General features: G+C 39.4%; 1 protein-coding gene across 3 annotated transcripts in view; it reads right to left on the reverse strand.

Annotated features, from left to right (window-relative positions):
- Window positions 1-25,934, reverse strand: part of STK3 (serine/threonine kinase 3) — a 287,562-nt gene that overhangs the window by 201,662 nt on the left and 59,966 nt on the right. For all 3 annotated transcript variants that reach the window (XM_030553550.1, XM_030553551.1, XM_030553552.1), the window contains exons 5-6: window positions 24,944-25,108; window positions 22,861-23,028 (exon numbers count right to left, since the gene is read on the reverse strand). In XM_030553550.1, coding sequence (XP_030409410.1) covers window positions 22,861-23,028; window positions 24,944-25,108 — 333 coding nt within the window. The remainder of the gene's footprint in view (window positions 1-22,860; window positions 23,029-24,943; window positions 25,109-25,934) is intronic.

Consider the following 25,934-nt stretch of genomic DNA (forward strand, 5'->3'; position numbering starts at 1 on the left):
TTTCATCCAAGTATAGACCCACTCTAGGTCTGTCTACCTTATGAAATCTGACAGGCAACATGACCAAGAGGTGGTATGGCCAACTATTCTTTCCTTTCTTTTGGAATTCATTATAACAAGCACTTATTCAGTATTAAAAGTTGACATAATGTACACATAAATCCAGTTCTACATTTGGATACCTCTTGCACTAGGTCCTGGACTCTGGCTTTATGAAAAAATCCTTTATTTGAAATAATACTGTTTCAGGAATAATAATAAATAATAATATCAGGAATTGCTATATTCAAAAAGATAAGATAAATTGAATAAATTTTGGGAGGAGGTTTCTGCTCAAACCCTGAATCTGCAGATCTTTATGTATGTTTTAAACAAATTTTATATTCCCATTCGTTATAATAAGTCCTGAATATTGTCATGTAAGATTAATTTTGTAATGTTTTTTATGCGACTCACACCAGAAACTCTGCATGTAAGTAAATTCACTTTTATACTGGTGTGGGGTTCAGATATGTAGATTTTAAAGATGATTCAGATCATGCAACATAAATTAGTTTTGTTTGTACCAACAAAACAATGTTCAGTATTTGGAATTTACAAGAGCAAGAAAGCATATAAGCATTAACAAACACAATTTAATTGACTTCAACTACATTGGTAAGAATGTGTTATAGAAAATCAACCAATACATCATACACAAATAAATAAAACCCCTCCCTCCCTTAAATTCAAACTCTGTTTCAGATGAAGAAAAAAAAGTTGATTAATTAAATATTGAGAAATAGAAACTTTCTAATCACAACATATTTCACGTCAAATACTAAAAAGTACAGTAAACACCCCAATTCATTTTTAAGGTTTTTTGATAATTACTTCTCAACACAGAAATATTCCACCTGAACCCATCCTGTTCCCTAAATGTTACTATTTTTTTTCTAAAATGAACAGAAAAAACATGGAGGTGACCAGCTCCAAGCGTAAAGCAAACAGGATAGATGAAATGCACAGAATAGTAAGCCACAGTTAGAAAGGCATGAAATACATATAACAAAATATAAAACTATTAAAAATTGAAGCTTTTTTGGTATTTTGTTACAAATTTGAAAATGGGCCTTTTTCCCCTCTTTTTTTTTTTTAGGAAAAAATGTCACTACAGTATATGAATAATTTTAAAACCAAAACTGCACCCATTTTCCATTGAGAACATTTGAAAATATTCAATTTTCAAACCTGCCAACAAATAAAAATCTGACGTTGTGAAACTGAGACAAAATGCCACACATTATGTGAATTTCACATACTCCACTTAAAATAGACATGGAAATATCTGTTCTGTGCTTTTAAATATAATAATAATTAAAGAATGCAACTGGCTTCAAGTTGGCTATTCTGTAAAAATAGATTTATTGATTTATCTTTACTTAGGAAGCACTTAGCGTGTGTGTGTGTGTGTGTGTGTGTGTGTGTGTGTGTTCGTGTTCAATTTCTGAAAACATTTTAGTCTTTAATTTAAAACATATATAATTAAATAAAATTTTCAAAAGCACCATGATGAATTAAGTCACTGTGATGACTTCCAGTGAAATTTAGGATTTTAAGTGCCTACCTCACTTTAGATAATGGCTCCTGAATCACTTACATGCTTCTAAATATGTTACTTCAGCCTTAATCCTATAATTCATTGAGCACAGACAGATTGCTGTAACCAAGCATCGACTTCAAAGGGGCTCTGAGTGGGTGCAGCAATCCATATGCGACCAACAAATGGCAGAATCAGTGCCTTAGGCTTTGATAATATCTAAATAGGCTGGCAAGAGACTATAGGAATGTCTCTTATTTAACGTCATTTATAAATATTCATCAGTTAGAAATTCTGACATTTAAATAAATTTGTTCGCTGCAGAGGTCACAGTAACTTGAAGACATTATACCATCTGCTACTGAGAATTCAAGGTCAAATGGTGACTGCTAGATGGGTCAACATTCGTAAGTAATGTCAAGTGGTAAATCTCCTGATCTTTATGTTTTGCTTCCAGTAACATGGAAGGGGGATACAAAATTGTCAGATTAAGTTAGGAATGGCTACAAGGCAGTCTGCAATTGAATACTTGTAGCCATACGGATAAGAAAAAAATGTCTATTTTAATAGTACAATTTTGAAAGGACATTAAGATTCACAAGATGAATTGCTGCCTTGTTAGAATGGATGTACTTTGTTGTCTACATTTGGATAACAGACCTCGTTTATAAATCAATTTATTCATTAAAAACCATGCAATCCAGATTGTGATGACCCCAGCTACATATCCAATAAATCACTCATACAATACAATTTAATAGCAGGTAGAACAGCAACAACAGTTAATTTAAGTTAATAAAGTGTTTCAAATTCTGTGGGGTTAAAGGTAGCATTTCCGGATCTCTCTCTGACCAACAAGTACCACGTGTGGAAGGAAGTCACACTACACACTCTCTCCCTTTACTTTATATTAATACACATCTTTAAAATAAAACTCTCCAACAAAACAGAACAGATTAAAAGATAAATTGTATTTATCTAGAATCAAATCTGACACTATTATTGGCCTATTTATAAGGATAAGAATAGAAAAAATGCAATGTGAAACAGGGTTGGAAAAAGTAAATAAAAATTAAAAAGTACCAACTGATATCAAAAGATCACAGTACAACAAAATAATTTTAGACTGAACTATTAACTATTCATTATTTTAATCTCTGAGTTATCCTACCCCATTCTTGATCTAGAAATATGACTGTACAACTTATCTAGCACAATCACCTTGTTCCACTATTCCTACTCAGGGAGGAACAATTGAGATTGAGATTTTGCTTCCTCAGTCAGTACAGGTGGCTTCCAGGCTTCCCCAACTGCCTTTCCATTCACTCCAAAGCCATCCTCCCAACTTCTATGAAGTCAGTTGATGTCTGGCCATGGGAGCAGCATCAAGCTCTAAGAAAATGTGTCCTACCATTTTTATGGAAATATTATGTTATCAGTATAAGATTCATGATAACTGGACCATTGAACTTAATTGCATTCACAGCAACATTGAAAGAATAATAAATGGAGAACTTTTAAGGTACTGTACTTATTCTAAACTCTCATTTTAAACAAGTTCAATGTTTGCCCTTCCAAATTTATATAAAGACAATTTATACTCATGATCAGTTGTCTTGTTCAGCCTGAAACCAGAGAGACTATCAAAAGCAGGTTCTGTGAACACTCCTTGATCCTCTGGTGAAAAATAAAAGTAGTAGTTCAAGCCTTCACTCATCCCCTAGAACTGAACTTGAAACTCTGGGAGAAAGTGGATAGAGGAAAATATAACTGGTGAAGGAGCCTTCCTGCTGAGCTGCAGCACTAATAGTTTCAACTCTTCCCTGTTAGTAGTCTCGAAACCTTGTGTGCTCTGGTGCTTCCAAGACATACTGTGGGGCCCAAGTAATGTGACAGCCCAGAGTATGGAGAACTGAAACAAAATAGTATAGAGGCTACTGCACACTCACTACTTTCATCAGACCTGTAGCTATAATACCAGGATGCTGGAAAGCAGAGGGAGGACCACAGAATCTCCAATTTAATAATCATAGACTCATAGAAGTGTAGGACTGGAAGGGACCTTGGTCTTCTAGTCTTGTCCACTGCACTCAAGGCAGGACTAAGTATTATTTAGACCAGTGCTTCTCAAAGTGGTGGTCCGCGGACCAGTGCCAGTTCGTGAGCCGTCGGCTGCTGGTCCACGGCAAATTTCCTCATAAGAGCATCGAATAGGATAACAATATGGCACCGGTCCCTGGCACATTGGGGAAAAAAAACTGCCGGTCCCCCACATCAGATATCTTGACAAGCACCGATCTAGACCATCCCACACAGATGTTTGTCTAACCTCTTCTTAAAAATCTGCAATGATGGAGATTCCACAACCTCTCTATAGACAATTTATTCCAGTTCTTAACTCCCCTGACAGTTAGGAAGTTTTTCCTAATGTTCTAACTAAACCACCCTTGCTGCAATTTAAGCCCATTGCTTCTTGTCCTATCTTCAGAGGTTAATGAGAACAACTTTTCTCCCTTCTCCTTGTAAAACCTTTTATGAACTTGAAAACTGTTACCATGCCCCCCTCGGTCTTCTCTTCTCCAGACTAAATCCCCACTACAGAACCTCCTCACTAAATAATTCTTTTCTAGGGGTGTGGAGTACCTACTCAATCTCAGAAAAGTATTCCTAGTTTCTGGGGAGGAGGAGGAGGAAGACAAATACAACACACAAGAAACTTCCTCCCAGTATCTCAAGTTTTCCTTTAGTATCGAACATGAGCCAGAAGTTCACTTGTTAGCATGGATTTGTTTTACAGGCAGCAGAAGCATATTCTGTATGAACAAAGTGATCGTTAAGACTATGGTATGGTGGTTGGGATTTCATTGGTTTGTAATGCATTTTAAAGTGGATCTTCTGGGGAAAGAGAGGCTTTTCGGGTATACAGACAATGACAACCAATACCTTTCAGATCTTTTGTCTGTTTCCCGCCCCAACCCTCTTCAAACACCACTCCGAAAACCCCTTAAGCATTGATAATGCTTAAAGATGTGCATGGAATTCCAAACATTTTAACCAGTGCTCAGTCAATGTAAACTTACAGACATTGTTAGAAAGGCACAGGAGCAGAAATCTGGAGGTAACATTTGTGTTGGCATTATTTCTTATCCATGGGAACCTGAATAATGAAAACTTATTCACATCTGGAATCAACCTTATATTCGTACAACTTTAAAAACAGATCATATTGGCTAAAAATACAAACTTTTAACTCTGCTTGACAAAAGGTGAACTATTTGTTTCAAACACTGCTTTTTATTTCTTCTCAAGTAATTTTTCTACATTATTCTTAATGAAATTTTAAAATTACTAAAAAACAATAGAAACAAAAATTATTCTGGGAAAATTTGTGCACCCCAAACTCATTTATTCTAGAGCTAGTTCACAAATTTTGACAGATGTGTTATGGCTCTGTTTAAATATTTAGTCAGTAAAAGGCTAAAATGAAAAAGCCAGAATGATTTAGTTCTTCTCTAGGGTGGTCTACAGGCAATTTTTGGTACCAGTGGTGTTGCCAGGGAAACAAAATGAAAACAGGTGCCATTAAATTCAAATTAAAGATTTAGTTCTATTTTAAACCACCTTAAAACAAAGTTTCCATAAACTTTTTAACTGAAACTACTACATATTTGACAACATTTTATAACAAGAAAAGGATTATAAATTGTCCTTAGACCATCAAATTTTAATTGTAACAAATTTAGACTGATTGGCAACCCTTCCTTTTAAATACATTTCTTATATTAAATATGCATCATCCTCTTTAAAAATGACTTGGGGTATATTAAGAGGCAATATAATACCAAGAAAGAAAAGAGGGTGTACACCGACTTTAATAGACTCCTCAAACCCAAATTTTACCTTCCTTCTAATCTAAATAATTTTTAAAGTTTCTACAAAGTAAACAATTGTTATAAACTGAAAACATATAAAAGGTTCTTACAGAGAGTAGCAGAATGGAAGCTTAACATTTTTCTCCTAAGTCTGAATGTGGTTTTCTCCCACATGATTAAAAATTGAATAATGTTCCTCTAACCAAAATCCAAATAAAATCCAATATCCAAGTAAAAAATAATGTGGCCACACACTAGCCAAGTGTCTTTACAGTACTTACCCAAGTCAGTCAGCTAAACTGGCAAAAAAATAAAATCAAGTTTAAAAATTCAAGATATACTTTATTGGGAAGAAGAAACATTGAATCAGGCTTTCAAGAGACACTTCAATCACTTACTGAGCTCTCCTTGGCTTTAGTAAGACGCTAGTCATAAAAAAAAATCTTGAAAGGTTACACTTCAATTAAAAAGCAGAACATAAATTCCTTCTTCAATAAAGCTGATTGTCAGTGACCCTGAATAGAAGTTGACCTTGCATACTTTGCATTAATCTTGGAAACTAAGAGTTGATAACAATAAAAAGAAATACAAGTATCTGTAGTAAATATACATTGCTATTAGCCTAAAGCGTCGAACTCTATGGTGAAGTTTACAATATCCTGTGGGATAATGTGGAATTTTTAGTTAAAAGAGTTCTCTGTAAGACTGTACATAAACACCTTGCTGAATATTTTATTGAACCCCGAGTTCAAGTCAACATAAATTGTGTAAATTTGCTATATGATGATGTGCACAGACGATGAAATGGTTTGCTTCAAATAAGGATTTCTGTTACATTAGCAGGGAATAAAATCAATCTTCTGCAATATTCACATAAATTCAAATTTAAATAGAATACAATGATTTACCCATGGTTAACTTACTTGAAGTATGACCTTTTTAAGATATTGGAGTTGCAGAAAAGTTTTCCCTTGCACTTTGATCTACATGGCTATTTTACATACATCACAAATATCTGACTATATGGCAGTTTTAAATTCTTTCAGTTAGTTTCAAAGTTTTGTTTTTAAAATTCCTCCGGGGAAAAGGGAGCTAACATATTAGGATGGAATAACAATGTATGCTGAGCTAGGTATGTTGAATATTTTCCAGTCTTTAACCACAATGACAATTTCACCAAATTGTCTTCAACAACACTTAAAAATGTAGGGCCTGATCCAACCTCTATTAAGTCACTGGAAACACTTCTATTGACTTCTGTTTGGGTTGAATTGGGCCTCTAAGCATTACTGTTCATATATCTTTGAAAATAATATTCCCAACTCAAACATTTCCCTATTAAAACATCTTGCAAATGAATAGTATCATGGTATAGGTTTATTTCAGATTAGCACTTGTAAGTATTCAAATCATAAATATATAGAATTACATGAAGCTAAGCAACATCAAACTTCCTTTACAGTTAGTTATTGTAGTTAAAGTTTCAAGTTAACTCACTTGTGTGTAATTATGAAATTACTGCATCGATCTTCTGCTTACTTTGAAAGTGATTAATCAAAGTCAGAGAAAGCCAACCATCAACTGAAATATGGTTCAGATTTCCCATTCAGGGATAAGTCTAAAAAGATGAGCTAACTTTATTTTAATTAAATCCTCATTTAAAAGCATGAAATAAATGTTTTCAATGTAATTCCAATTAGACTTCAGTTGTAGTCCATATTTCAAATATTCTCTGCTTCTGCTACTTCATTACACATCCCAGATTAATCTTTCCTACTTGTATAACAGAAATATTCAACAACAAACTTAATATCATACGAAGGTTGATTTGTTTGGGTTGTTTTTTTTTTAAAAGTTGTTTTAGAAGAGATACAAAACCATATTTAGGTGCCCTACTCCAAATAAAACAACATCAGTGATGTGATATGTAGCGCTCATGGGGGTAACTCTTGGGAACCCCTTCTTCAGTCTCCACTAAACTGTATGGTTCCCACAACCCCAGACACTTCCTCTCTATATTTTAAATTCTAATTATTTATATAAAGTAGTGGTCATTATGTGCTAAGCACTTTCTTGACACTGAAGAAAGATGCTCTTTAATTTGAAGACTTCATAATCTAAAGACAGACAAGTAGGCAGGAGGTAAGGAAAAGGGGGAGTAAAACAACAGCCTATTTATATACAGTCAATTCATTCACTTAAGCAGCACAGCAGAAGTGAGTTTTTTAAAGACTTAAATGTGGATGGAGTGGGGACCTTGTGATGAACTCTAAATCTGCTTTTGTAAGGACTACGTAAAAACTACAACCTCAGCATTTGGCTCTTTGCACTTAGGAACGATAAGCCTACCAGGCTTAATGTAATTTATCAATAAGCTCCTCTAGCCAGTGTGCAGATTTTTACTTCATTAGAAAAATTTCCATCCATAATATCTATTTTTAGTGAACTCTCCTTCCAGATTCACTGTAGCTTAGCTGCAGTCTTACATAAGTGTAGTACCTTTTGGATTTCGAAAACTGAACTCATTCCTCATACAACTATCTTCACTGTCATCTTCATAGACTTTACCATGCCTTCCTTTCCTTATATCTTGTTTATGCCTATGCCATTTTTGTCAATGAAGAGCTACATGGCAATGACTGCTTCTCTTGGACTACAATGATGTAAATTCTCTGGCCCCATCATTCCTCCTAAATTCACACACAACGTGGAGCCTCCGCACATGGATCAATACGAAAGGGGAATTCAGCTGTCCCTGTGGCATCATGTCACACCCTCTATACTCTGGATCCTGCAGAGACCTCTCTGTTCAGGTCCAGTCCCAAGTCTCTTCCAACTCCCATGATCCACACATATCCCTAGGCATCCTCCATTCTAGGAAGAAACCCTATGGTCTTTTCTGTGGGGAAGAGGGAACCCTGCTCCCTGATGGAGCAGTGTGGAGAGATCTCTACAAGGAGATCCTTGCAGAGATTTCCTCCCCAAAGTCCCCCCTTGTATAGGCTTTGCCTTGGGACAGGATGATGTTCCCTTCTATCTTGGTCTATGAACAGTGCTGCACAAGCTAACCCCCATTTGTACATGAATCTAGGAAATCAAGGTTTGGTTTTTTTAAACACTGAAGACTGGGTTCTGGTATGCTATAGAATAGAACTCCATTATTACATAACAGATTAATTGCACATTACTGAATTTGTTAAAGTAGGAGACAGTAAATGAACACACAAAACTAAAAAATAAGTTGTGTATCTATCACAGAGTGCACTTTATTTATTATGAAAACTCCTGATTGTAGTTTAGTTTTAATTACCTGATGGCACTTCATAATAAACTATTAATTTACTGTAGTATTTTTTTGGAAAAATAATTAATTCTGAGTAGTAGATGACTTCACTACAACCCTGTGTAAGATGTGCTGAGAAGTGGGAAGAAACTGTCTTATCCTGGGCAAATTTTATTAAGGGTCAGATTGTGCCTTGCAGGCACCTGCATCTGCAGGGAGAAGAGAGCCCAGTGACTCAAAAGAACACAGTGGCTGTAAGTGTGCTTCACGACAACAACAAAGGAGGAAGGCTCCTGCATCTTCCTCCCACCACAATGAATACCTACACAAAGGCCAGATACAATTTGGCCCAAGGGTGGATTGTCAAAGTTCTAATCTTTGGGGAGATTCAAGAAAATCTGAAAACAAACAAACAAACAAACAAAACAAAAAAAACACCTGTGATTAACCTTCCATAACTGGTGTCCTTCGAGATGTGTTGCTCATGTCCATTCTAATGTAGGTGTGTGCCTGCCCCAAGCACCGCCGTCAGAAAGTTTTCCCTCAGTGGTATCCACCAGGTCAGTTCTGGTGCCCCCTGGAGTCATGCATATAAAGGTCCCTGCCGATCCATCGCCCCATCAGTTCCTTCTTGCCAGCTAACTCCAACAGAGGGCTGAGGCAGGGAGTTTTGGAATGGACATGAGCAACACATCTTGAAGTACAAGTTACGGAAGATTAGTAACCATTTTTTCTTCTCTGAGTGCTTGCTCATGTCCATACCAATGTAGGGGACTCCCAAGCAGTTGCACAGGTGGAGGATTCATAGTTCATTGGCATGCTGACTATAATACTGCTCAGACCAAACTGACATTGTCTCTATCCTGCTGGGTAACAGCATAATGAGATGCAAAGGTGCAGACTGACAACCACGTTGCCACTCTGCAGATGGCCTACTTAGGATCTTGAGCTACGAATGCCACCAAAGATGCTTGAGCCCTGGAAGAATGCATCACTAGGACAGGAGGAGCGGGGACTTTTGCCAGGTCATAACATGTACGGATACAGGAAATGATTTACGATGACATTCTCTGGGCCTAGACTGAAAGGCCTTTCATCCTGTCTGCATTGGCGACAAAAAGCTGTGTAAATTTTCTAAATGACTTAGTCCTTTCTATACAGAAGGCTAGTGCACACCTAACATCCAGCGAGTGGAGTCTCTGTTCCACCTTTGGAAGGAAGGCTGGATGTGGCTGCAATTGAACCTTGTCCTTGAAGACGACCATATAAGATGGCTCCGACATAAGGGCTTGGATTTCTGAGACTCTTCAGGTAGAAGTAATGGCCACCAGTAATGGCCACTACCTTTCAGGATAAGAAGAGCAGACAGCATGTTGCCAGCGATTCAAATTGAGGTCCTGTCAGCCATGCTAACACCAGGTTGAGGTCCCATGTGGAGAGAGACTGTCACACCTAGAGATATAATCTCTCCAGGACTTTCAGAAAACAGAACAGCCGGACTAACTAAGCCCAATGTTTTCAATCTTCCTTGAGTGGGCCACACAGAATTCCCACAAGCGGAGAGCTTCCTGGCACAGGACAGAGAGGAGCATGCTCCAGCCTGCCTGTTTATATAAAACTTCACAGTCATGTTTTCTGTGAGGACTGACACATACTTGCCTCCAAGTGGGTTTGGAACACCTGTAAGGCTAGGCAAACTGCCCTGAGCTTCCTGACACTGATGTGTAACAGGAGCTTCTCTGGAGACCAGAAGCCCTGAATTCTGAGAGGCCCTAAATGAGCTCCCCAGCCCATTGCCAAAGCATCTGGGATGAGCAACATTGGAGAACAGGACTCCAGCACACACTGCCGGTGAATCCATCCACCAAAGAAAGGAAGCGATCATTGATGTGGGAAGCGTGACTACAGTGTGCAAGTGATGTCAGTCTGGTGCATATACTGACGCCAGCCAAGCCTGAACAAGTCTGAACCATAGTCTTGCATGTTCCACCATGTAAGTGCATGATGCCATATGGCCCAGGAGGTTTAGGCTGTTCCTCACCATGGTGATGGGGTGGTTCCTGAGGCTTTCTATGAATGCCCTATCACTTGGAACTGGGCTTCCAGAAGGAAGGCTCTGGCTTGGACTGAGTCGAGGATCGCCCTGATAAATTCTATCCTTTGAATCAGGGAGAGGATAGACTTAAAATCATAGAAGATTAGGGTTGGAAGAGATCTCAGGAGGTCATCTAGTCCAGCCCCCTGCTCAAAGCAGGACCACCCCCAACTAAATCATCCCAGCCAGGGCTTTGTCAATCCAGGCCTTAAAAACCTCTAAAGATGGAGATTCCAGCACCTCCATAGATAACCCATTCCAGTGCTTCACCACCCTCCTAGTGAAACAGTTTTTCCTAATATCAACCTAGACCTCCCCCACTGCAACTTGAGACCACTGTTGCTTGTTCTGTCATCTGTCACCACTGAAAACAGCCTAGCTCCATCCCAGTACTTCTGGGTATTTATTAACAGGTCCAAGTCCTGGAAAGTTGACTGTATTAAACTTTACATTTGTCTCTACTTGGGCCTTGATCTGACCTCTGATCAGCCAGTTGATGAGGTAAGGGTAGACTTGAACCCCTTGTTTCCTCAGTAAGGCTGTGACAACTGCCATGCACTTCATGAACACCCATGGGGCTGCTGACAGGCCGAACAGGAGCACTGCAAACTGGTAGTGCACATAGTTCACAATGAATCTGAGGAAACTTCTGTGTCCCTGAAAGACTGCAACATGAAAATAAGTGTCCTTCAAACTGAGAGTGACATACCAGTCCCCTGGATATGGAAGGAGATGATGGAGGCCAAGAAAGACCATGTGACACTTCAGTTTCTTCATGACTTTTTTGAGTGTCTGCAGGTCCAGAATCAGTCTGAAACTGCTGTTGGCCTTCAGGATTAGGAAATAATGGGAGTAGAACCCCCAGCACCACAGCTCTCATGGAACCTCCTCCACAGCTCCCAACTGCACCTCTTGAATAAGAAGTTGCTCATGAGAAGGATCCCTGAAGAGGGACAGGGAGGAAGGGTGGGAAGGGGAGAAACAACTGAACTGAAGAGTGTATCCCAGTGCTAGCATGCGTAGCACTTACCTGTCCGAGGTAATGCAGGTCCATGTCCAATAGAAGTGGGATAAACCATACATAAAAACTGGAGAATCTGAATCCATGCTTCAGCCTCATAAGTTGTCCCCCAAATCGTCACATCAAAAGGCCTTCCTGGACCTCACCGAGTGTTTAGGGGCTGGGGGGTGGGTCTTAGAGTGGCACGGTGTGGACTGCACTCTACTAGAGTCTCTGTGACCTCAGGGGCGGGGACTGACCTTTGTCCATCTTCCTCTGCTTCTTTTTTGGCATCGGTGATAGAGAGCAGTGTCAAGAGTCCTTGGCTGGAGCAGTCTTTTTCAGCCCTGGAGATGGACGATGCTGAGGCTCCCAAGAGGTAGAAACAACATCCCTTCTCGGTGCTAGAGATGGAGATCGGTGCTAAGTCCTCATAGTCACCAGGACACTCCTGACAGAAGCTGAAGTACTTGGTGCCAAGTCCGAGTGACTCAGCTCTGAGGGAGGATGGAGAGCTGCCACCATGAGGATAAACTTAAGTCTTGCGTCTTTGCCTTTTTTGGTGCACAGCCCTAAGTCCTTGCAGATCTTGCAGTGCTCCCATACGTGAGCTTCCTCCAGGAACTTAAGGCAGCTGGAACGGGTGCTGCTTGCCAGCATAGGCTTAAACCCTGGAGAACGAGGCATACCCTGGTGCCAGGCAAGGACTAACCCTGCAACATGCGGGGCAGGGACTAACCCTTAACCTAACTGTTCTAACAATTAAAACTTAATAACTATAATAACTGTAACTATATACAAGAAGTTAGAAACAATATCCACTGAGAAGTTCTTGCAAACACAAAGACAAAGTACTTCTAGCAACGGCCTTTTATACTGGCACCATAAGCATGTGACTCCAGTGGCTACCAGAGCCGACCTGACAGCTACCATTGAGGAATAAACCTTCCGCCATCAGTTCTCAAGGCAAGTACACACCTACATTGGAATGGACATGAGCAAGCACTCAAAGAAGACTAAAGTCTTTCCCAGACCTGAGGAAGAGCTCTATGAGGCCTGAAAGCTTGTCTCTCTCACCACCAGAAATTAGTCCAATAAAAGTGATTACCTCACCCACCTTGTCTCTGTGTATATCAGAATCAGACTGGAAATGCCCATGAGTCACAAGCACTTTTTTAGGATGAGGAAGGGACTACAATTTGTTGTGAAAGTCCTTTGTTTGTGTCGGTTCTTCTTATTTAGTTTTAATCCACCTCTGGATACACATGAGATAAAAGTACAAACAAGTGAAGTTGTCAAATATTTATATCTGGCTTATTTTCACTATATAAATATGGCATTCATTGCAAAAATAGGTGACACTTATCTTAACTGTTTCTTTAAAAACTTAGAAACATTTATCCTTCATATTTTGCATCCTAAAGAGTATCCCATCTAGCTACCACAATGACTGAACTCATAATCTATTAATAATGTTGATATAAAGAAGCAATGGATTGACCACAGAAAGTAACACACTTACTAGCAAGCACTGTGGGTGGCATCAATGGGCCAGGATTTCTCACCTGTGTCTGGATATTCACATTTTGGCAATATGATGTCTATCTAACCATGTCTATGCAAATATCTGATGTAGTCATACACATCAGGTATTTGCTTACATAGATTACATATGTGCAGCTCTGTATGCCTAAGTTTCTAAAATTTGCCTGAAATCTATTCCAAAAGCTTTCAAGAAAGGGGTAAAATTATGAATTAGGGTCCTGGATCTTTACTATATACCAGTATCACACCACCATACCAGAAGCGGCTTTCTATAATAATTAGGTAGCAAGCAGTTCAAGTAGAGAGGTCCTCTGCTTAAATTCTGTATGCATAGATCTCTGTTCAAGGTTAAGAAAACCATGTTTGTGTATTCTGGCAAGAGAAATACATTTTAAATGAAAAAGCATTTGGCATGTTTTGTTTTTAAAATATTGTACTGCTAGAAGGAAGTATCTAACAATCTGTTCATTATTTATTGTATGGGGGGTTTTATACGGAGAATTATTCAAGTTTTGATAAGATCTCTCAGCTGGATAGGCTGCTTGCTGATGCAAAGTAAGAGCATATTTAAATTAAAATGTAAAGCTTGCTTTATTAAGGTCTCTTAAGAAAACATCACACTTCCTTAAAGGTTAGCTCTCAGAAAAACAGTGGAAAAAAATAATGTAGCAAAAAATACAATTCTTAGCTCAGTGTTGATATTAATGCACCGTTTGTCCAACTGCCATTTGAACCACAAACAGCACTACTGTCTCTGAGGAAAAGCACTACATATCCAATTACCAGATGAAGTGGCATTTCTCATGGTGATTTATGTGGGAGGCAACTTCTTGGACTACAGAAAGAATCAATTTATACTCACAATATATGTTCTCTCTTTAAGATAAATATTGTTCTGGTATTAATTGTGCTCATGTTTGTCTTTAATACGTTAATCACTAATTTGAAATTCTAGCCATGAATAGGGCCACTAAGAATATGTATTATGGAGCAAGCCCTGCTCTCAGCTTCTCACAAATGGAGGGCCATCTGGCAGTGGAATCTAAGCAGTTATTCTCTGCTAAGCAGGCAGTCCTCAGGGGATATGCAGAGGGTGCATACTACCTGCAGAGTAAAGAGCTCTGTAGTCCTTGGGCTCCCTGCATAACACAGTCCAGCAGGAAGATGGGGCAGTTCACCCATACAATTCCTTTAGCCCTTACCTATATGGGACACTACAACCCTGGAGGCTCCTACAGTCATTACGCTCTGTTGCTCATCCATTCTTCTCCCCTCACCCTGACATCTTCCTTACACTCAGCAAAAATTCCTGCTCCTAATTTATACGAACACGAGTAACACAACAAAACAGTTAAGCATTACTGGACTACCTAATGTACTAACATTACTCCTAGGGGACTTCTACATCAAAAAATTAAAAATTCTGTGCACAATATTTTAAAATTCTGCATATTTTATTTGTCAAAACAAGGTAATATAATCACTCTGGTTTCAATTATTTCTGTAATTTATTTAAACTACAATACAATGAATGAAGAATGGGAGTGGGGAGCATTGGAGGAAATCCCCAAATGCCCTTGCCTAATATTAATGTAGCTAGGTTTGACCCTCTCTTTCTAGTTATTAGTCAACAAATATATGCAGCCATATGCTCAGTGTTACATCATAGGCAACTGAGGAGCAAGTGAGAGGTAGAGAATCAAACTCACAATTTATATTGGCTACTGAACATCTTCAGGAAGGTCAATAGCAAACAGTTCATGGAGCACATTTTGATAGAATATTTTTTCAGTTCAAAAATTTAGACCAGTTCTCATCATTAAAGCATCGTAAGATTTATATGGCCATACTGTCCTTTATACCACTCTGGCAATGTAAAGGAGCCTTAAAACTTTTACACCTGTTTTATATTCCTGGGGGAATTCACAAAGACAATGGGAACAATTTACTAATCAGGCAGGCTGCTATTTTCTGCTCGGACTGAGGGGACAGAGCCTGCCTCCTCAGAAACACCTGAAGCCCTGCTGACTGTGCTGCAATAGCGAGCGAGAGGGACAGAGTATCTCTCTCTCTCTCTCTCTCACACACACACACACACACACACACACACACACACACACACACACACACACACACACACACACACACACACACACACACACCTGCCCATCCCATCTCCAGGCAATGATTTGCGTCTCTACCAGCTGATCTGGGTGTCCAAACCAACCTGCTTGCATTGCCAGGGAGGGGCACGTGAACACTCTTGCGCTTCCCTTTACTTCCCTGTCAGAAGTCATTTTTCTGCAGGGAAGCAAAAGAATTCTTTGGGGGATATGAATTCTGTGCACTTGCAGGGACACAAAATTCCTCCAGGAGTATAACATGGCCCTCATCCCCATGGTATCTGAGCACATCACCATCTTGAATGCATTTATCTTCAGTTCCGCTGTAAAGCAGGTATTATCCCCATTTTCACAGATCGAGAATTGAGCTGCAGAAAGGCAAAGTGACCTGCCCAAGTTCACATAGAAAGTCTGTGTTGGAACATGGAATTGAACCCAGGTCTTCACAGTCCTAGGCCAGTGTCTTTAATCTTGGACCATCCTTCCTCTCTATACCTCAGCTCTTTCCCAGAAAACCAGAGTATAGTATACCAATGGTTCTCAACCAGTAGTCTGGGGGGGCCACGAGCAGGTTTCACGGGGGCCAGTGTTGGACTTGCTAGGCCCCAGGGAAGAAGCTGAAGCCCTACCACACGGGGCTGAATTCCGGGGCCCTGACCCCACCACCAAGGGCTGAAGTCAAACTTAGCTTTGCAAGGGCCTTTATGGCATGGGGCCCAGGCAATTGCCCAGCCTGCTATCCCCTAACATGGCCCTGGCTTTTATATGCAGAAAACAAATTGTGGTGGCACAGGTGGGCCGTGGAGTTTTTGTAGCATATGGGAGGTGCCTCAGAAAGAAAAAGGTTAAGAACCCCTGCTACATACAATCTATCACAATTTATTAAGGGTTAGAACATGTGTGGCACTGTATAAGAAACAGATATTAAGGCAGTTCATGCCCTAGAGCACTTACAAGATGCACTGAGATCCAGAGGATGGAGAAATGTATTCCTTAATCCTATGTTCATTTTAAAAAATGTATTCCCAGATCTATTTTTCTTTTATCTGGCTATGTGCACACATATATGCATACATATATGCCAGAGGTGACCAAACTGTGGCTCACAAGCCACATGCGGCTCTTTTACTGTTAAAGTGTGGCTCCTGGAGCCCCCCATGCCCGTCCCTCTATTCTCCACCTACCAGATTGTGAGGAAACTTGGGACCTCTGCCTTGCAGCAGGGTGGTGTGGTAGGGGCTTCTGCCCAGCAGGAAGCGGGCGGTGTCAGGGCTTCAGCAGGAGCAGCGCTGAAGCTCTGAGCCCTGGCAGGCACCAACTGCAGGGCTGACGCCCCAAGCCACAGCAGGGGCACCCCACCTCTCAAACTTCTGAAGGTTGTTGTATATGGTTCGAAGGGTCAATAAGTTTGGCCACACCTGATATATGCATACAAGTGCCTGCCTTGTAGAAGAATTTGATCTTTAGGAAGGTATTAAACAAGAATTTGCTTATCTGAAACAATGCTAACACCATAAGACAAATCACTTAAAGTATACACAAGATTTAGTTTTAAGGGAGCTACTATTGTAGTCTCTTTCTTGCTCTGGAGTGGCCCTGGACAAGAGGTCCCAGGCAGGTGTGGGGATACTCACAGGTCGCCAGCTGGCTGCTGTGCAGTTGGAGTTCGTTCCGGTTGACAAGAGTGTCACCTCAATGAGACTTTGGGTCTCAGAGAGGAAAACCTTGATTGTTGTTTGTGCCTGTAGCAGAGTGGACCTATCCTGAACCTCAGATTCAAGAGGAACAATGCAGATTCTGTCCCAGCCATGGAACAGACTAGCTCTTTACTCTCTCACAGATATTCAAGGCATCGTGGGACTTTGCTAATCCAGTCTACCTTTGTTTTGGAGAAGGCATATGACCACATTCCCCGAGGTGTGGAAAATGCCATGAGAGTATGAGATACCAGTGTCGCTTTTTCATGCTATCCAGTCCCTCTATTCTCAGAGTGATAGTTTTGTTCGTATTCTTGGCATTAAGTCAAGTAGTTCAAAGTGGGCGTTGGATTCCACCAAGGGTGCATCTTGTCCCTACTCCTATTCATGATTTTCATGGACAGAATGTCGAGGTGAATGTTTCTCTGCTGACTGTGAAGTGGTTCAGATGAGAATCAGCACCGCCAAATTAGAGGTCATGGTCCTCTCCCAGAAGAAAGTGGACTGTTCTCTCCAGGTGAAGGGAGAGCAACTTCCCTCAGTGGAAGAGTTCAAGTATCTAAGGGTCTTGTTCACAAGTGATGGCAAGCAGGAGCGTGAGACTGACCGACAAATTGGTGCAGTGACAGCAGTGATGCAGGCACTGTACTGATCCGTGGTAGTGAAGAGGGAGCTGAGTTCTCAGACAAAGTTCTCCGTTTACAGATCAATCTACATCCCCATCCTCACCTATGGTCATGAACTTTGGGTAATGACCAAAAGGATGAGATCACGGGTATAAGCAGCAGACATGAGGTTTCTCTGCAGGGTGTCTGGACTTACTCTCCAACACAGGGTGAGGGGCTTAGCTATTCAGGAGAGCCTAGGACTAGAGCCGCTACACCTCCGGATCGAGAGGAACCAGCTAAGATGGTTCGGACACCTGATAAGGATGCCCCTTGGGAGGCTTCCTTTAGAACTCCACTGGGCATGTCCCACAGACAGGAGGCCTTAAGGATATGCTGGAAGGATTGTGTCTCCTGGCTGGCCTGGGAACGCTGTGGAATCTCTCAGGAGGAGCTAGAATCTGTTGCAGAGGAAAGGGAGGTCTGGTCCTCCCTATTCTCCATGCTGCCACCACGACCCTTCCCAAGAAAAGCTGAATAAAGGAAACAAAGACGAAGAAGAAAGACCAAAGAAGCTACATTCCATAGCATCTGCAATATAAGTATTAAATCATCAATCATCATCAACATCATTCTGAAAAGCCCTACTTATTCAGACTCACCAAGCGACACTGGCATCCTCTTAGAAATAGGGGGAGAAAAAAAATTAAGTATGAATTTATAATCAAAATTAATTTCAACAATGTTCTTTAAAGGGTAACTTTATAATCTTTTTTCTTAATTTACACTGTTGTTCCGTAACTGTGTCTATCAAAATGCACACAGCACATGTTTCAGGTACAAATATTAGGTAGCTCCTATCCCAAGACAGAAGAGACCTTAAATTACAATCTACTCTTACATTCCTTCTCCTAGAGATAGGAACAATGCCTTACCTAGTTTGTATGTTGATTAGCACATTGTGGGCACTACCGTAAACAAATAATAAAAGATGGTGATAAATTCCTACAGTCTATGTAAAGAAGGCTTTCATAACTATCTTCTAGGAATTAAAACCAAATCTCAAAAGAAAAAACAGCAAAATGCTTTATTGAAACTGACAGAATTATTCCACCTGTTGGAGACAGGAAATGAACTAGACTATTCCATTAGAATTATTCATATAGTCAGAGTGAAGGTGTCAGCAAAAGTGAATTTTCCATCTTCTGGTATATATTTACAGGAGATTTTAATTTAGAGAAAACTATTTCCCTATTGGTTGAAACAAAGGTCTTCTTTAGTGAATAATGCCTAAAGCCATACTTACCCAGTTTCTCTGGCAATAATTCACACTGCAGCCCATACTTATAATGCCATAGATTCACAGATTCCAAGGCCAGAAAGGACTACACTATTGTGATCTCATGACTTTACACAGCTATAAGGGAGATGGGAGTGGCACTCTTGCAGGAGAGAAAGAATAAATATCTAGATTGTGGACTGACCAGTTCTGAGGGAGGAACCCTAGGAACAATCAAGCTTGGAGAGGCATAAGTGAACTTTATGATATTTTGTTGCAGATTTGTTTGTTAACAGGAAGGGAATGAATTTGGACTGTAAATAGCATGTGGACTATGTATGTAGAGCAGGTTGGGAAAGACTCCATTTCAAAGTTTAATACAATTTACTTTCTTTGCTTGTTAAACAAGATTCTGTAAGCAAGGATTTTGGAGGGCACAGCTTGATAACCAGAAAGGCAAATATTGCTAGAGTATTACAGAAGCTTCCAGTTACCAAATTGGTACACTTCTACCCCGATATAACACTGTCCTCGGGAGCCAAAAATTCTTACTGCGTTATAGGTGAAACTGCGTTATATCGAACTTGCTTTGATCCGCCGGAGTGCGCAGCCCCGCCCCCCCCCCCAGAGCACTGCTTTACCGCATTATATCCGAATTTGTGTTATATCAGGGTAGAGATGTAATTTTATTTTTCACTGATGACAGGGTCTAGACTAGAGCTAGTATAACAAAAAAGAATACGGTTAGTGCCAACCTTTTGTTTTGCATTACAAAAGAAGAAGATGGTAGAGATGAATGGAAATAATAAAGGTAGCTGTTGATTAGGGAGGAAAAGAGTGAGTAAAGTAGCTGATGGTTTCATTTAAATACAGATAGTAACACAATGCAAACAAATAGGACAATATCCACGCTCACTGCTATTTCTAGGGGCTGTCTTTCCATGTTCTAGAGTAGTCCTGATACCTACAAGCTTTCTGCCTTTTAAGACGTTCTTCATCAAAGAGGTAGTATTCTGAAGGACAGATGTTGCTCTCTGAAGTATGTCTTTATTTAATACTACCAGCAGCATGAATGAAGTTAGACACTAGATGGGTGAGTCAACGCAGGCTCCTTACATGTATGAAAAAAGTGCTATTATTAGACTATTGGGTTGGCTTATGGTCATGGCCTTTCCAGCATAAGCCAAACATGGTGGTCCCAGTGGTAACAGCCTCAGATCTACAATACAACCAGATGAAAAGGCATTCATCACCTTTATGTAGTCACAAATATTTAACCACAAAATTTAAGTACTTTACAAGAAGAAATCATTGTTGTTCTTCAATCTGAAATGCCTTTTTCCTCCCTTCTCATCCTTCCCAAACTGAAACTTAGTACAATTCTTTGGAGTAGCTAGAGTGTGGTTAAATGGAGGAAGCTATGCTTGTTTGCATGGAATCTGCTATTTCCTCCCCTGCCAAAACACTTGTTTAAAAAAGTCATGTAATATTTCTATTAAACTGTAAATGCAGTCGACAAGGAAAAGGTCTACTAGCAGTGTATTACCTTTGTGGCAATGCCAACTGGCCTACAGCAAAATAGAGCATATAACATGCATTCCCAAGTAACAAAATTGTACTTTACATAAATACCACAGAAGTCAAGCAAGATCCAGAAAATGCAATGAAAATTTGCCCAAGCTTTCATGCTTGCCTATATCAATTGTATGTCATAACTAAAACAAAATAGAAAAGCATCTACATATGTCCAAGGATCCTGTGAAGTTAGATCATATAACTCTGGGAAAACCATTGCAACTTAAATCTGTGTATTTCTTGTTAACCACTGTAACAGCTCACTAATAAAAATTAAGAAAACCTGTGGGTATCAAATATACAAAAGAGTACTAACAGCATACAAGTCCTTAAAGACCATAACACAATTTATTAACAAGAACATGTGTTCTGTGTAATCCAGAATTGTTATGTTAAATTACTTTGGCCTTTGATATCATTCTATTGATTACAAGAATTAAAAAGACTCACAAGCTTTCAAATTCAAACAGTGACCTTTGGTTTATAAGCAGCTATTGTCATACTGATAAAATCCTCTCCGATAATTTAGTCCTTACCTTTCATTACCTAGTGCAACTATATGCAATTATGTTAAAGTGATCCCAGATGTAATGAAGATGATTTCATTCATGTTTATGTGTACAACTAAAAAACCCCAATACAATCAAATATAACTAATCTGTAATCAATACAGTTCTTCAAAACAGTTTAAAATGTTAAATCTTCATTAATTAAGCCACGCTTTAAAAAAGGGAGAGCATGAAAGATATATGTCTTGTTCATCTCAGTTTGAATGGATTTCTAGTCATTCTTTAATTTCAAAATAGCCAAAAACAATGGCTTTGCCAAAAGTTTTATTAGGTAATTATTTAAATGCTATAATGTTTCAAGACCACAAAACAATCAGTAGTTTTGCTTTAACTACTCACTAACAAAACTTTTTGCAACCTTAAAGATCATTCCTGCTTTTTTTTTTAAACCATAAATCTACTAAATACTCTTGAATGTATTCAAGTTAAAATCACTGTGTAAAAACAACACCTTTTTACTCAACCACTGTGGTTCCCTTTATTTATATTAAAATGCTGACTCATGAGATACTGACAAAAAGATTAAACAATATGATAAGCAAGTATGTGTGTCATGCTTAAATATTCCCAAATATAGTGGGAAACATACTGCCTTTAACAGCATATAATGTCTTGTTAACCCAGAATAGGTTCTAATTATAAATGGCACATGAAAATAACTGTTTTTACTATAATCATACTTATTAAAAAGGCATAACTATTATTTATAGTGCACTTCAATAAGCAAAAGTACATCCAACTGGTAGCAGTAAAGTCCCTGGATAACACCAGTCCATGAACGTCTCAAAAAGCAATATTTTTCAATCATCATCACTCTTAGATCATACATTCTATTTGTTTATTTATTTTTAATCTAAGCTAATGCAGAAATGCACTCCTAACTTAGGGAATGTCCAGACTACCCGCCGTATTGGCGGGTAGCGATCGATTTTTCAGGGATCGATATATCGCATCTCATCTAGACGCAATATATCGATCCCCGAATGCGCTCCCATCAATTCCGGAATTCCACCGGAGCGAACGGCGGTAGCGGAGGTGACATGGGGAGCTGTGGATGTTGATCCGGCACCATGAGGACCAGAGGTAAATCAATCTAAGATACTTCGACTGCAGCTACGCTATTCACGTAGCTGAAGTTGCATATCTTAGATCATACTCCCCCCTAGTGTAGACCAGCCCTTAATGTTTAGTAACACATAAAAACTGGTTTGGAATTATGAACACTGTCAATAACACCAATGGGTCAAATCCTGAATTCCGTTCTTGGCTATTATTAATCAAAACATCCTTTGAAGGAAGGAAGGATGGTCACGTGGTTAGAACAGTGACTGAACTCAGGCTTCCTTTGTTACCTTGAGGAAGTCACTTAGATAACTAAGGCACAGAGAGATTATCTGTAAAAAGGAGATAACAGGGGGATTGTGAAAAATCAATTCCATGTTTGCAAGGTACAAACTATAGTAACAGGATCTTTTAAGTACTGAGGAGATAGAAGTCAAGCAGTGAGTGAGACCTGACTAAGGATTCCAGGATTTTCCCACATTTCTGTTATTTACATAAGACATAACTTTACAGCTAGCTGTACAAACAACATACCATGGTCAATAACTCATTTTTAAAAATTAACATTTTACTTACTCTCATTGGATGTATATCAGCATATGGAGGTTTTCCTTCAGCCATTTCTATTGAAGTGATACCAAGGGACCAGATATCTGCCACACAGTTATAACCAATCTCTTGTATTACCTCAGGAGCCATCCAAAATGGAGTACCTATAACAGTATTTCGTTTTGCCATTGTATCCTGTAATTACATTGTTCATGCAATTAAAATTTGGACATTTGCATAGATTCTTATTACATTTGTTTCATATTTAAGGTTAGAACTGAGATTCCATTGTAAGCACTACATCGCCCCCCCTCCCATCCCCTTCTAAATCTACAAATAAACAAATACCCTCAAAATGGATAGATGATGTCTGTGACTGAAGGAGAGTTTTCCTTTCAAACCTGAAGTAAATAAAACAAGGCATTTCTTGATTTTTTGTTCTTAAAATAAAGAACTTCCCTGGAGTCCAATATGTCTAAGGTTTTTTATCACGTTATTCCTCTTCTTCTTTCCAATTTTTTGCACCAAAATTTACTGGACTCATGTCATCAACAGGAAAAAGTCTAGTTGATTTAAACTATATCAGTATTTTTAAATAGTGATACTGGAATGGGGCTTCAGGAGCTGCCAAGCTAATGATAGCTCACCAGCAGCTTCAGACACAGGCCAGGTTGAATAAGGAAAATCAAGTGGAAAGGTTGTTTGCTCTCCAAGTCTCCAACACAGAACCCAGGAAGGAAAGAGGGTGTATCTAGCAAGACCAATGGATTTTAGGTAGGAAGGGACCAAACCACGGGGTACCCCACTCACCTCTGTTGACCACTTACAGGCAGAATTAAGATAGTGTGGGTACCTTAACTGAATTTCCAAACTCTCACATGTTTGAGTTTCTTGAAAATCTAATCTTAACCCTACATTTCTAGGATTTTTATTTATATGCATATTTACTTCTGTAAAATAAGGATTGTTATTAGCTAGGATTGCTAACTACAATGTTCTTACAAAGGTTTTTACTCTTAAGTTATTGATATGTACTCCCAACCGCTTCATTTCTAAGATTTTTTTAGAGGGATCACTTCATGTATTTAGTTGAGTTCATAATGTTCAGCAGACGCTGTTACAATGACAATGTAAAAGTTATTCCTGTTATGTCACTCACAAAAAATGCAAACATTCATGATCCTACTGCCATAACAAAGGATCAAGCTCTTTTGAAATGTAGCAGTGCCCATAAATCCATATGACTAATAAGTTAGCCAGCCACTTTTCCAGGTTTTGGAACACTTGCATCTTAACGGTGCCAGAAAAGGGCCAAATTGGATTAAATAGAAAGTGGTATTTTTCCAAGCTCTGCCCACATAAATCACCAGGATGAGATTGTGATTGCCGTAGGTGTGGAGATGTTCAAAATATGATCAAATGCTCTCTGAGCTCCCCTAGCTCAATACGCTTGGCTTCCCTTTCGTGGGTCTTCAATTTGCACATTTGCTCTGCTAGTCTACCTAGGGAACTGGCTCTCAACCTTTTCAGACTACTGTACCCCTTTCAGGACTCTGATTTGTCTTACGTACCCCCAAGTTTCACCTCACTTAAAAACTACTTGATTACGAAAATCAGACAAAAAAATCCAAAATCTCACAACATACTATTACTGAAAAATTGCTTACTTTTCATTTTGTCTGTATGAAATTTTAGTCTGTACAGATTTTGCTAGTGCCTCTTATGTAGCCTGTTGTAAAAGTAGGCAAACATCTCAATGAGTTGATGTACTCCCTGGAAGACCTCTGTGTACCCCCAGGGGTACACATATCACCCTGGTTAAGACCCACTGATCTAGGGCATCAGCCAAGGACATGAAAGCAGTGGTAACTTTCCCAAAAGCCACCTACTTGTGGCACCAAAATGAGAAGTCTCTCACAATAAGCTGTGCAGTACTGTGATCCTCCCTCTTCTTTTTTACAGGTGCAATGAAATCATTAACAATGTTGATATTTAAATTATTATTAATACCTCATTCCAAGAGCTGTTGTTCCAGGCTCTTTCCACTCTCATATTGACATCTCCGCATTATAACAATCTAAAAAAGGTTCTGATCTTTTCATATACTTACTGTTAATTGGCCAGCCACTCCAAAATCAGCTAATTTTGCATGTCCTTCTGTGTTAAGGAGGATATTTCCAGCCTTTATATCTCTGTGTATTTTTCTCATGAAGTGCAAATATTCAAGTCCTTTAAGTGTGGATTTAAGAATCGTTGCTATTTCATCTTCTGTTAGCTACAAGAAAACAAACATCTAACTACTTTTCTTCCTGGGTGTGTATGTGTGTGTGTGTGTGTGTGTGTGTATATATATATATATATAATACACACACACACACACACACACACACATACCACATACATTTAAATAAACAATGTTATAGCACAGAAGAATAAAACTCAGGTTCTGTAAACTGTTTTATAATTATTATTATTTATATAACACATATGAAGTATGCTAGATGCTTTACAGACATGAGGCAAGACCAGGTCTAAAAGAGTTTACAATTTAAGGCTCTGATCCTGCAAGTTGATCCACGTAGCTGGATGGGAAGTTGTCAAACCTTAGTCCCAGATTTGGACCTTAGCGTCCAAAATAGGGGGGTTAGCATGAAAACCTCCAAGCTTAGTTACCAGCTTGGACCTGGTACTTGCTGCCACCACCCAAAAAATTAGAGTGTTTTGGGGCACTCTGGTCCCCCTGAAAAACCTTCCCTGGGGACCCCAAGACCCAAATCCCTTGAGTCTCACAACAAAGGGAAATAATCCTTTTTCCCTTCCCCCCTCCAGGTGCTCCTGGAGAGATACACAGAAGCAACCTCCGTGAATCTAAGCAGAAGGAGTCCACCCTCTGTAATTCCAATCCTGGAAACAAAAGCACTTTCCTCTTCATCCAGAGGGAATGCAAAATCAGACTTCCCCCTCCCACCAATTTCCTGGTGAGCTGCAGAGCCAATTCCCTGAAGTTCCCCACTAAAGAAAAACTCCAACAGGTCTTAAAAGAAAGCTTTATATAAACAGAAAGAAAATACATACAAATGGTCTCTCTGTATTAAGGTGAC

Source organism: Gopherus evgoodei, chromosome 2, assembly GCF_007399415.2.
Source record: "Gopherus evgoodei ecotype Sinaloan lineage chromosome 2, rGopEvg1_v1.p, whole genome shotgun sequence".
In the NCBI taxonomy this organism is placed as follows: Eukaryota; Metazoa; Chordata; order Testudines; family Testudinidae; genus Gopherus; species Gopherus evgoodei.